The following is a 13,707-nucleotide window of genomic DNA, read 5'->3' on the forward strand; positions in this document are numbered from 1 at the left end:
GTACTTTGGTGAAAAATTCAAGGGCTCACTTATCTATGAATGGCTTACAGGCAAATATATATGGGACATAGGTAAGTATCAGAATTATTATGTGTACTCATGCATCAACTCAATCCAATTTTTGTGGTGTATTTTGGCACCTATAATTGTAGTCTTGTCGTGAATATGTACAGTATGTTTTGTGCATAATCTTATCACAGTCCACAGTCAAATACATGTTTTTGATCAAATCTATTTCTATTTTCAACTGTAAAAACTGAACAGTTAGACTTAAAAAAAAAACTATGTCATACCTGACACTTGCACACGTGATGATTCTTTGATTCATCAGCATGTTCTTTCGGATTGTTATATATGTTGAGATTGGTCTTTGGGGTCATATGAATTTCGTTGCATGGGTATACTGTGTATATACATACAACGACAATAAAGTATTTATTTATTAATTCATTCATTCATTCATTCATTTAATATTTATTTATTTATTCATTCATTCATTCCACTATATTCCTTACTGCTTCCATATGACAGACAAGTGTAATAGTATGCAAAGTAAATAAATGTAGCATTGCTTAATTTGTATAATTAATATAGGCCATAGAATTCAACTTCCGCACTGCAAAATGGGAACTATTTGGGTATTGGATTCTTATACAACACACATCTTGTTATAAATCAACCTTTCCATTCATCTTGTAAGTTATGCATTAGTCTGAGTCCTCCCAGGTCAATGGGATTGATTCTCATAATCTCCCCAGAAACCAACACATTTGAATGGCATCGATTTGTAGTTTGTATTATTTATATCAGTGTTTCCCAACCTTGGCAACTTGAAGATATCTGGACTTCAACTCCCAGAATTCCTCAGCCACCATTTGCTGGCTGGGGAATTCTGGGAATTGAAGTCCAAATATCTTCAAGTTGCCAAGGTTGGGAAACATTGGTTTATATGACAGGACAACACATCTCTTTATGTGCATGTGTGGGAAATAATATATAGGTCAGACCTGGGCAAGATGTGGCCCGAGGGCCGGATGCAGCCCGCCCGCTGTCTGTGACCGGCCTGCGGAGGTCGGTCCAACTTTTCTAGATAAGAAGCGGGTGTTCAATATATAATATATAATTATATATATAATATATAATATTATATAATATATAATTATAATTAATAATTATAATATAATTAACTCAGTTCTACCGAATAATTTATTTATTTATTTATTAATTATTAGATTTGTATGCCGCCCCTCTCTGCAGACTCAGGGCGGCTAACAACATTAAAAAGACAATATAAACAAATCTAATATTAAAAGTAATTTTTAAAACCCCAATTTAAGGAACCAATCATACATACAGACATACCATGCATAAATTTTATAAGCCTAGGGTGAATACAGTATTGGGTAGAACTGAGTTAATTATATTAGTCCGGCCCTCTAAAACCTTCCCAATTTCTCATGCGGCCCTAAGGCAAAATTAATTGCCCACCCCTAATATAGATGGTCAAACATTGTGGGTATGTGGGTGTGTCCCCTTATCTCTTGTCTCCCTTGTCCCTGGTAACTACCTGGTCAAATTCAGATTCCTTAGCATGATTTTGGAAGGGATTTGTCATTGCTTTCTTCCCAGGGCTGGGGGAGAGGTCAGCCTGCCCTTCTGCCTAAGGCAGGAGTAGAACTCATAAGTTCCTGGTTTCTAGCCTGATGCCTTTACTCACTACATCAATGAAGGATGGTTCTCCCTCCTTCGTTGGTATAATATAATAGCAGTGCAGCAATTCTTTAATCCTTCAAGTCCCTATGCCATTATCCATCAAATTCTCTGGCTTTTGCAGAGAGAACATTTGAGTCAATTGAACTGCAATAAGGTTCACTGAAATGCATTTTATGGCTTAACTGTCAGCAAGTGCAGCTGGTGTTTTGATTAATGTCACAGAAAGCGATGCACCAAATAGAGCAATTGCTTATTCTCCAATAGTTCGTACATAAAAATTGGGAGCTGCTCATGATATTGTAGTTCCATGCTACGGGTCACAATCACCACTCCCTTCACTATTATACTTTATATTGGTGAGGGCTTTTGGTGGTTTGCTGTATGTCCATGTATTATTGCATCCAGCCAAGAAACAAGGTTATTTTTATTAAAGACAACCATTCCAACAGAATTCAGCGGCTTCAGTGGCAGACAATAGGTCCTCCAATTTGTTGTAAAAGTCATATTTGCATGGAATTGAGTAATTGTTGTGATGCATTCCATTGCAAAGCACCAGGCTGGGAAGCCGGGGAACTGCATGGTGCTTAAGTGTTGTCCACATGCATTTTGTGCTAGAGAAAATGCGTAAAACACGCAGAGAAGAAGAGATTGAATTTCACAAAGATTAGAGGATAATCTCTGAAGAACAATATTTTGGGCATAATTACACCAAGCTGAAATGTATTTCCTTCAGCATCAAACAAAGCAAAAAGATTTCATGATCAAAATAAAAAATAAATTATGGTATAAAATATTTAATTATGGACATTAAAGAATTAAAGTCTACAGCATGTTTCTTTTTAAAGGGTTCTAACTTTTCTGCTCCACCACAATTCTGTCTAAATATTCCCAGAATCCTTTATTCTGTAATTGGCGAAATTTCAAAAATAAGAAGATTCCCATTGGCACTAAATAGCAATTACATCAGGCAGAGGCAAATTAGAAAACAGGATCAGAGATCGAGTCTGAATTCCTGTCCACGTAAGGTCAGAACTCTAATGATCAAAATCAAAGCCTTGTTGAGACAGAAATGTTAACTACCACAGCACAGCAAATGAGATATGAAAGTAGCAATTGTTGTTCGTTCATTCATTCATTCATTCATTCATTCATTCATTCATTCATTCATTCATTTAATTTGACTTCTATGCCGCCCAACCCCGAAGGATTCAGGGCGGATTGCAACAAATTTTACATATAGAATTACATTCACTTTTTTGTGACCTAAGGGACATCATTTTATTAAGAATGTCTGTCGGCTGGCGGGACCCAGGGGAAGAGCCTTCTCTGTGGTGGCTCCGACCCTCTGGAACCAGCTCCCCCCAGAGATTAGGATTACCCCTACACTCCTTGCCTTTCATAAACTCCTTAAAACCCACCTCTGCCATCAGGCATGGGGGAACTGAGACATCTCCCCCTTGCCCATGTAGTTTTTGTGTATGATATGATTGTGTGTATGTTTTTATATATTGGGGGGTTTTTTAGATTTTTTTTATGTAAAATTGTTATTTTTAGATTTAAAATATTATGTATTGTTTTTTATCACTGTGGTGAGCCGCTCCGAGTCTACGGAGAGGGGCGGCATACAAATCTAAATAATAATAATAATAATAATAATAATAGTAATAATAATAGTAATAATAATAATAATAATAATAATAATAACTTTCCTGAGCTCTTGCAAACTCCTGCTTGCGACAGTTCTACTATTGTATAAAGTCTGAAAGTTCTGTTCATTATAAAATCAAAAGAATTTGTCACATTGACAAGACATTCTGCATGTAAAACATTCTTTAAAAAAAAAAAGTAACAATAATAATAGGGAAGACACTGATAACCAAAAAGAACAATAGTGAATGTCGATGATTTCTATTCACCAGAAAATAATTTGATATTTGACAAGATTGTAACTTTCTTTCTCCCAAGAGGATATTGATGATATTTTTATGTTATTTTTAATTTTGTAATTGTCCATGGTGGGGTTTTTTTTGTTTGTTTAGGTGTGTGTGTTTTTTCTTTCCTTTTTTTTGTGTATTGCAAAAAATGCATGCAAAATATTCATGGTTGGGAATGAGAACAATTCTTTCCCCTCCTCTTAAGTTTAGGGACCTGTTTGAGTCTTGTCATTCTGTACATGTTTTCCTTTTGGCAGTTTACATTAAAAAAAATTAAGGATAATGCAGGCAGTTTTACTCTCACTTTTGCTGGTGACAATCTGTTGTGTAAATCCCATTATCACAAGATTTCCATGTTCCCACTTTAATCAGTAACTTAACAAAGAACTAATTATTCAGCACATTACTGAGGGTTTCCCAGATGGAAACTGTATCCCCAAGGAAAGATGGCTGCAGAAAATACAGGTGGGAAAGGGAGACCTGCTGAGACTATGTTGTGTGAAGCGCTACTTCATGAATTTAAATATGTTTGTGTGTGTTGTGAATGCATGTGAGTAAAGGAGACCTCTGCTGTAACAATTCATTTGCATTAGTCACAATGCTTTTTACATCTTTGCTAGGATTTGCTGACTTTGAAAATATCAGTGGACCAACAGCCCAGGTCACTGTTCGCTTTCTCGTTTACCTTGAAATCCTCCCATATTTTCTGCTACCTTTTGTAGTAGTATAACAACAATGCCCATGTTACACCAGCACTCCGCAGTCTTCATTGGTTGCCGATCAGTTTCCGATCACAATTCAAAGTGTTGGTTATGACCTATAAAGCCCTTCATGGCATCGGACCAGAATATCTCCGGGACCGCCTTCTGTTGCACGAATCCCAGCGACCGGTTAAGTCCCACAGAGTTGGTCTTCTCCGGGTCCCATCGACAAAACAATGTCGCTTGGCGGGACCCAGGGGAAGAGCCTTCTCTGTGGGGGCCCTGCTCTCTGGAACCAGCTCCCCCCAGAGATTAGAGTTGCCCCCACCCTCCTTGTCTTTCGTAAGCTCCTTAAAACCCACCTCTGCCATCAGGCATGGGGGAATTGAGACATCTCCCCCAGGCCTATACAGTTTATGCATAGTATGTTTGTGTGTATGTTTTTGCTTTTTAATAAAGTTTTTTTTTAGTGACTTTTAAATTATTAGATTTGTTATACATTGTTTTATTGTTGTTGTGAGCCACTCCGAGTCTACGGAGAGGGGCGGCATACAAATCAAATGAATGAATGAATGAATGAATGAATGAATGAATGAATGAATGAATGAATAAATAAATAAATAAATAAATAAATAGCTTTTCTGCAATCAGCAATTTCTGAATCACTGAATGGATTACAGGTAGTCTTCATTTAGCTCTTTCAATTGGGATCAGCATCTTCATCCTTAAAGCAATTGCTAAGTTAAACATCATAATTTTTTAATTTTAGTTTTCTTCCCTTGCAGGGGCGGGTTGCTCTTACTTGCCTACTGATTTGCTGCAAGCACATCGTGACGATTTGCGCGCTCATGTGTGCATGCACATTCCTGATACAAAGTTTGCTTCTGCACGTGTGCAGGAAGCAAAAAAGCGCCAAAATCTCACGCATGCAATTTCAGTGAATTTTTATTTCCGCGCATGCGTGGAAGCAAAAAACTGGCCAAAATTGCATGTTCGCAAGCGTTGCCTTATGAGATTTTGCTTCTGGAAGATACAAAATTTCACGAGGTGTGGAAGGAATTCTATATATGGTTGAACCAAAGAATGGATACAAAGACTGCTGCATGAAAAGAGAACAAATAAAGTTTAAAAAATTATTTAAATTAAGAATAATAGTTTAAACTCGGACCTTATTACTATTTGACTAGATATATATTCACATGTTGAAAGTTTGTAATTAAGTAAATTGGTTATTTATTTGTTTGTTTGTTTGTTTGTTTGTTTGTTTATTTATTAGATTTGTATGCCGCCCCCTCTCCATAGACTCGTGGCAGCTAACAACAATAATAAAACAGCATATGACAAATCTAATATTTAAAATAATTTTAAAAAACCTTATTAAAAACCAATAATTTATCACATATAAGAGAACCGGATGAGGCTGTCGGGGAGACAGACGGGGAAGGAGGGGGTTATGTAAAGTCTTGGGTGTGTATTGTTGTGTATATATCATATATATGTAAATATCTCCAATTTAAAAAAAAAATTAAAGAGATTTTGCTTCTGTGCATGAGCAGGAAGCAAAATCAAGCCAAAAAGTCACCAAAAAAAATATGGCGCCACGTGACGGACTGGCAAAGACAGCACTGGACCCGTCACACGCAAATTGTGCAATCCACAAGGTGTTACTGGACCGCAGATCCGGGGCATACCAGTAGGAACCCACCACGGTTCCCTTATATGAAATACTGTTCCTGCAAAAGATTAAGATTAAGATTTATTAGATTTGCATGCCGCCCCTCTCCAAAAACTTGGGGCGGCTCACAACAACAATACAATACATCAAATACAAATCCAATAAAGTTAAAAAACGAGATTTAAAACCCATAGCCGTGAATGCAAGGATTTATCACAAAGTTACTTTTCCTTCACCGCTGTAACTGTGAATGCTTGACAAATGAGGACTACCTGTGTGAAGATGAGAATAATGCAGACCTTATATGCAGAGGTGGACTTCAAAAGTTTTTAGCCAGGGGTTCTCTGCCCGGCTGCTGGGTGGGCCTGGCCAGGGTGAGCATAACCTAATCCAGGGGTAGGCAAAGTTGGTTCTTCTATGACTTGTAGACTTCAACTCCCAGAATTCACGAGCCAATCATGCTAGCTCAGGAATTCTGGGAGTTGAAGTCCACATGTCATAGAAGAGCCAACTTTGCCTACCCCTGGCCTAGTTAGTCTCCTGCACCACAGTAGGGAGTGGGCATTTTTGCCCATCCTAGGCTTTGGGGGGCCTTCTTTCTCCAGGAAGGCAAAAACAGCCTCCCCAGGCTCTAGAAGCCCTCTGGAGGCCTGTTTCTAGCCTCCCCAAACTTCCGGTAAGCCCATTTTTCAGTCTCCCCAAGCCTTGGCACATACCTTGCACTTACCTGTACCCAAAACAGGCTGCGAAGGGACTCCAGGGAGGGGAGGGATTGGTGGGGCCAGCCAAGAGTGGGATTTGGGGGTTCTCTGAACTGCACAGAATCTTAGCTAGAGGTTCTCTGGAACCCCTGCAAACCCCCAGCAGCCGGCCCCTGCTTATATGTAGGTTAAATTAAAATATCTACAATAAGAGACTAATGTAAACACTTCCCAAATATAGACAAAAGCTCTTTAAAATCGCCTGTTTGGAATTTGAATACATGTTTCGGTGCTTGCCTTTCTTTCAAATAGAAAGTGGGTGGTTTAACTCTAGGACTGGATGACGATGGAGTGCCAATATTGAGTTTACCTCTGAGCTTTCTGAAGGAGCAGGAGCTTTTTCTTTTCTTTGTGTACGTGTGTGTGTGACAATGAAGTCTGGTCTCTTTAGGTGGACAGAAAGTATCCTTTGCAGGATCTGTTGAGGAAGTCCCTACTGGATCAGAGAAGTCAGAAGAGGGCGAGGCCCCTGAAGCGGAGACATATGTGAAACAGGAAGAGGAAGAGGGAGATCCGCCATTAAGAGGTAATGGAGCAGGGCCTTGGATTGCAAGGCTTGATAAATAGCCTGTTAGGCCTTTTTTTTTTTTTAAACAATTTATTGTATTTTTTTTTCTTTTGTAAAACACCCAATTGCATGTTTACCCCTTATGAAGGGATAAATGCAGCTTATAAAGAAAGATGGCTTTTCTAAAGAGTTATAGATGTAAAACTCCTAATCCTTCTCTGAGGTCAAGGTTGAAACTCTCTTGCACGGGTGTCAAACTTGCAACATCATGTTGTCACATGACATATCACGACTTCCTTCCCTTTTGCTAAACAGGAGTGGGTGTGGCCATAACATATCCTGCTTCTGAGACTCCTTCACAGCGATTGGGTGGTTGCTGTCAGCAGTTTTGCTGGCCATCACAGGTCTTGACGTCAGGAGGCCCCAGCTGCCATGTCAGGGGGCTGCCGTGCTCGCCTTGTGTCAATGGGGGGGGGCATGCGAACCCCATGTCTCCACCGCCTCCTCTTCCACCACCCTGCTGCCTGAGCCCATTTACAAGGGGCTGGTGGAAGACCCGATGTCACTTTTGCTAAGGGTAGGGTGGGGGAAAGAGTAAAAGCGACATCAGATCTTCCACCAGCCCCTTGTAAATGGGCTCAGGCAGCGGGGCGATGGAAGAGGAGGCGGTGGAGGCTAGGGGCTTGCATGCGTGCCCCCCTCGCGGCACAGGGGCATGCTGACGTCAAGGCCGCCCGGGGAAGCGGCACGCATCGACAGAGCCGGAAAAGCTGGGCAGGGCTTAGAGCCCATGGGGTGCTGGCTCCATCGAGCTGGTATGGTAAACTCTGGGCTGAGTTTGGCTTTTCCCTGCGCCACAGCGCATTGCGTGAGTTAGAGGGAACATTGTTTGATACCCCTGCTCTTTAGAATTTGACACTCTAAAAATTACATATATATATATACTTTTAATCCAATAGATATGGAATTTTCCTTCTAACAGAGAAATTGACTTAATTATTTGGCTGTCTGGAACAGTTTCCTTTTCAAATTTGTTTTATCAATGCAATCCATTTTTAAGTTGTAAGGTAGTCGAGAAAAAAGAACTTATAGCTCTCTACATGGGGCTACCTTTGAAAAGTGTTCGGAAACTTCAGATCGTGCAGAATGCAGCTGCGAGAGCAATTATGGGCTTCTCTAAGTATGCCCATATCACTCCAACACTCCGCAGTCTGCATTGGTTGCCGATCAGTTTCCGGTCACAATTCAAAGTGTTGGTTATGACCTATAAAGCCCTTCATGGCACCGGACCAGAATATCTCCGGGACCACCTTCTGCCGCACGAATCCCAGCGACCGGTTCGGTCTCACAGAGTTGGCCTTCTCCGGGTCCCGTCGACTAAACAATGTTGTCTGGCGGGACCCAGGGGAAGAGCCTTCTCTGTGGCGGCTCCGACCCTCTGGAACCAACTCCCCCCTGAGATTAGGATTGCCCCCACCCTCCTTGCCTTTCGCAAACTCCTTAAAACCCACCTCTGCTGTCAGGCATGGGGGAACTGAAACATCTCCCCCTTGCTCATGTTGTTTTGGTGTTAGATTGATTGTGTGCTTGTTTTTTAATATTCTGGGGTTGTTTTTTATTAATTTTATAGCTTAACATTGTAATTGGATTGGTGGGTATTGGATTTTGTTATTATGTATTGTTTTTACTCTGTTGTGAGCCGCCCCGAGTTTGCGGAGAGGGGCGGCATATAAATCCAATAAATCTAATCTAATCTATATTGTAAATTTGAGGGAGGGGAAATAGAAATCTGATCTTGGTTGGAATGACAATGATGACAATGATTTCATCCTGGATTTCTTTTTAAAAGAACGTTTCCCAAGATTCACAAACCACCTTTACATTGATTTGAAATAATCATTTTAAAACTGATTTTTGCCTCTCTCTCATCTTTCTTCTGTTTCTTTCATAGATCATGATATGGAACAGTGTGACTCTGACTTGAAAGAGAGACCCCCATGTGCTGTTAAACTGGAAACCCGTTCTTCTCCACCCCCAATCCACACCACAACCTAGCATTGGAACCGAAGGATAATTTTGGGAGATATCCTGTTGAGGGCAATCTCTCATTTTTCACAAGACCGATTGGATTACTTCCTTTAACAACTGTTTCCCTCTTACTCTCTTTTCTGTTCTGAATTTATATCTTATTTGGCAGTGTTTGGTTATGTTCAGTGAATTATTCAATAGAAGGGGGTGAAGAGAAGGAAAGTGAATGGAAACCTGCCTAGAAATGAACCTTCACGTTCAAAGGCAAGATTTCTCTGATGGCCTGTTGTTCTGGACAGGTGGCAGGATGGCTATTTTTATTGTGCCTTGCCAGTATATTTCACTGCAAGGGGAAGAAGGAGGCCAACCCTGCAGTCATTGTTTGACCTTCAACCCTGAACTAGATGCTCATTTTGTTGGATCTAGCATGATTGTTCTTGGGTTGTTTTTGTTTCTTTTTAATGTTTCTGCTCACCCAACCAGACCTGATAATTATATGAATATGACCATGGTTTGCAATTTTAATAATTATCTAAGAAAATCAGATTGCTGAGGTGCTTCCAGACAAATAGAAACTTGTTCTAGTCATTAAAAAGTATTATTTAACTATGTTATTTTTCATTATTAAAAAATGGAAATTATTGTGTGCTGGTGGGAGGGAGAAACAGGAGAGATATTTTGCAGTAACTGGAAGCAATGTCCTATGTAAACCATGTAAAAATTCATCAAGGAGCTTGATTACACAGTAAATTCCTTGTCTGGCAGCACTTCTCTCAAGATATTGCCATTTGATTTCTAAAAACCAAATGTCAAAATTTGGTATTTCAGCAACTACAATTTATAGCTGGTTTCAGCTGATCTTTAACACCTATCTCCCACATCCATTGTTCTATTCAATGCTCAGAAAGCTGTAATTCAAGATCCAATCACTGAATAGTTGAATCTTCCTTTTTCCTTCCTTCTTTCCTTTCTCCCACACCTTTCTCCCTGTGTATTCGGCAATGCCATTCTACGTTTTTCTGCTCTATTAAAGCTTTGTAAATAAATACTGTATTTAAAGAGTATTTTATGGAGGGAAGAGCAAACAACAAAAGTTTAAGCGAGTTCTTCCTTAGTGCATTAGCCAAGATCTTAAGAAGGAATAGTTTCACCGTTTTGCGGATTGACTTTGTGCAGACAATCACTATGTATATAAATCGTAGTTCATTGGCAGTGGGTATATTAAAAAATTAGGACAAATTTGCGAGGGTGGAAAGGATGGACCCCTTATGATTCCTCCAAAGGAAAACCTTAGTTTTAGCTTCCAAAAACAGCCCAAATATTCAAGACTGCATTTTCTAGTACAGAAATGAAGAAATCAGCAAATGTTTGCTTTCTTATATGTTCATTTATGTATTACTTCAACTTCTACACTGCTTCAGTCTTCATACCTTTAATCTGCAGTTGATAGAGCTATTACAGTCTACCTCTCCTCTTTGCAGGACACTGTTTAATAGAGTTTAAAGTCCACTTCTTATTTGTTGTTGTTGTTAATCAGTTGCTAAATCATGTCCAACTCTTTGTGACCACATGGACCCCAGCATGCAAGGGCACCCTGTCCTCCACTACCTCCCTGAGCCTAGCCAAACTCGTGTCTACTGTGTCAATGACACTAGTTAGCTCTCTGCCATCCTCTTCTCCTTTTGATTTCCATCTTTCCAACATCAGGGGTGTCTTCAATGAGTCCCCAATTCTCTTTTGGTGACCAAAGGTATTTATACTTCAGTATCTGTTGTTTCAAACAATAATCAGGACTGATTTCTCTTAGGATTGACTGATTTGATCTCCTTGGGATCCAAGAATCTTCCCAGACCAGTTTAAAAGCATCAATTCTTCAGTGCTCAGTACTCTCATAGCCATACATTGCAACTTGGAAAACCATAGTTTGACCTTTGTTGGCAAAGTGATGTCTCTGCTTTTTAATATGCTGTCTAGGTTTGCCATAACGTTCTCCTCAAGGAGTAAACATCTTTTAATTTCATGGTTGCAGTTGCCGTCTGCGTTGATCTTGAAGCCCAAGAAAACAAAACCTATCACTCCTTCAGGAAGGAAGGGAACAAGATGACATGATCTTAATTTTGTAATATTAAGTTTCCAATCAACTTTTGAGCACTTTCCTCTTTCACATTCATGGAGAAGCCCTTTAGTTCTTCTCCTCTTTCTGCCATTAGAGTAGTATCGTCTGCATAGTTGAGGTTGTTGGTATTTTTCCCAGCATGCTTCTGATTCATCAAGCCTGGTATTTTGCATGAGGTACTTTGCATATAAGTTAAATAAGTAGGCTGATCATATACAGCCTTGTTGTACTCCTTTCCTCATTTGGAACCAATTCATTGTTCTATGTCTAATTCTAACTGTTGCTTCTTGTTTGCTGTGATCTACACAATCAAAGAGTTTGATGTAGTCAATGAAGTATGTGGGGTTTTTTGGAATTTCCTTGCTTTCTCCATAATCCAGTGAATATTGGCAATTTGATCTCGGCCTCTTCAAAACCCAACTTATACTTCTGATACCAGTAGTTCTTGGTTCACATATTGCTGAAGCCTAGCTTGTAGGATTTTGAGCATGACCTTGCTAATGTGTAAAATGAGTGCAATTGAACATTCTTTGGCATTGTCCTTCTTTGGGTTTGGAATGTAAACTTTTCCGATTTTGTGGCCATTGATGTGTTTTCAAAATTTACCGAAATATTAAGTGCTGCACTTTAACAGCATTGTCTTTTAGATTTTTAAATAGCTCCAATGGAATGCCATTAACTCTTCTAGCTTTGTTGTTGGTAAGAGCAAGTTCAGTGCCCTCCAAATATGCTGTATAATTTCCTGCAGTCAATATCTATATGGGACATCAAATCACAAATGTTAATGACGTTATGAGACATGTCAGGGAAGAGGAACGGGTTCTCTGAAATGCTAGCACTGTGATCTGTGTGTATTTCCCCCATGAAAGCAGTCAGAAAGGTGATAGTAGGCTAAGTTAGAATTTTGGTGAATATTTCTTTGGGAGAGAGAATGATATTCGTTGAAAGAAGCAATAGTGCACCCATCCTTAAGAAGCAATCCTTTTACTTCAAAGGTGGTTTTTTTCAAGAGGCAACTGAACCTTTCTTATTTTTCTTTGCAAAGGGGTGTGGAGCTTTCTTGGAACTGTTGAAAGGACTGTGTTGGCTGCACACCCATTTGCACAATTCAGGTGGCCTTGAGAACACAGAAAAATCTCCAAGTGGCCTCAATGACTCTCTAAAAGAATGCAAATGACCAGTTGTTTGCAAGGAATATAAATCATTTCATTCTCCAATATCCAGTCAGAACTGAAGAAGTTTCTTGAATGAGAAGTAAAACATCATAAATGAAAAACAAGAAAGTCTAGTTGCTTCTTGGGGGGGAAAAAAAGCACCTTTTGGGACAACCTTGATCTGGATGACTGAGAATCTCCATAGACTCGGCTTTATGGGGTAATGAACACGATGCCTCCAATTTTCTCTCTTGAAAAGATGAACAATCAGTAGTTGACCTATGGGTGAAACAGATTATCTGGATACTTTTAATTAGGATTCAAGCTATAGTGAAGATTATCGTGAATCCCCTTATATATCGTGAATTATAAGCATGAGTGCTGCTTTCCTTGGCTACCCTCCATCAATCTTGCTACCATCAATTATGGTATAGTGATTAACTATCTTTGAAAATTGGTAGCCTTCATGTTTTAGAGTAAGCCCATGTTTGACTCAAAATGGGGCACTGCACACCTAAAGAGAATAGGCAAATAACCTCAAGGTGTTTCTGAACTCACAACTCCTGGTGTAAATGAAGATGAAAGTAATGGACAATTTCAACTTAAGCTCCACTTGTATCACTCATGTCCTTACCACTTCACATCGTCATTACAGTCCCTCTTCTCTAAAACAACTTAGCCCTAGAAACAGGGAAAGGTCCATTGTCTGTTAGAATTTTAGGGAGCTACTAGAATCTGGCTCGGCCAGGGGATTTGAGGTATGAAAGTATTATTCTAAAATTGAAAAAGTGGCACCAGAGAGATAGATGGGAAAAGTTATAATTGTGATACTTATATACTTATTGATTTTGTGATTTGATTATTAAGCATTATTTCATTATTAACTTAAAAAAATTGCTACCCTTCAGTGTCTGTGGATTGAAGCATATAAAATCTTAATAAATAATCTAAATAAATGTAGGTTGCTTGCACCCTTTTCTAACTATGCTTTGTGATATATATTTCTAATCTTATGTTTACAACTCTTTATTTCCCTCAATCATATCTATAGTGTGTTTGAAAATTAGGTTTCATAGCTTTTCTTGCATGACTGGATCAAAATTATGAATAGGTGATT

The 13,707-nt window shown here is 39.3% G+C and overlaps 1 protein-coding gene across 2 annotated transcripts in view; it reads left to right on the plus strand.

Moving 5' to 3' along the window:
- Nucleotides 1–13,707, plus strand: part of PPP1R1B (protein phosphatase 1 regulatory inhibitor subunit 1B) — a 103,395-nt gene that overhangs the window by 89,265 nt on the left and 423 nt on the right. The window contains exons 7-8 of one of the 2 annotated variants that reach the window (XM_070728991.1): nucleotides 7,176–7,310; nucleotides 9,244–13,546. The exons of the other annotated variant lie outside the window; for it this stretch is intronic. Of the exons in view, the coding sequence (XP_070585092.1) occupies nucleotides 7,176–7,310; nucleotides 9,244–9,347 (239 nt within the window). The 3' untranslated portion in view covers nucleotides 9,348–13,546. Of the gene's footprint in view, nucleotides 1–7,175; nucleotides 7,311–9,243; nucleotides 13,547–13,707 lie in introns of those variants that run through there. 2 annotated transcript variants of the gene reach the window in all.

Source organism: Erythrolamprus reginae, chromosome Z, assembly GCF_031021105.1.
Source record: "Erythrolamprus reginae isolate rEryReg1 chromosome Z, rEryReg1.hap1, whole genome shotgun sequence".
NCBI lineage: Eukaryota > Metazoa > Chordata > Lepidosauria > Squamata > Dipsadidae > Erythrolamprus > Erythrolamprus reginae.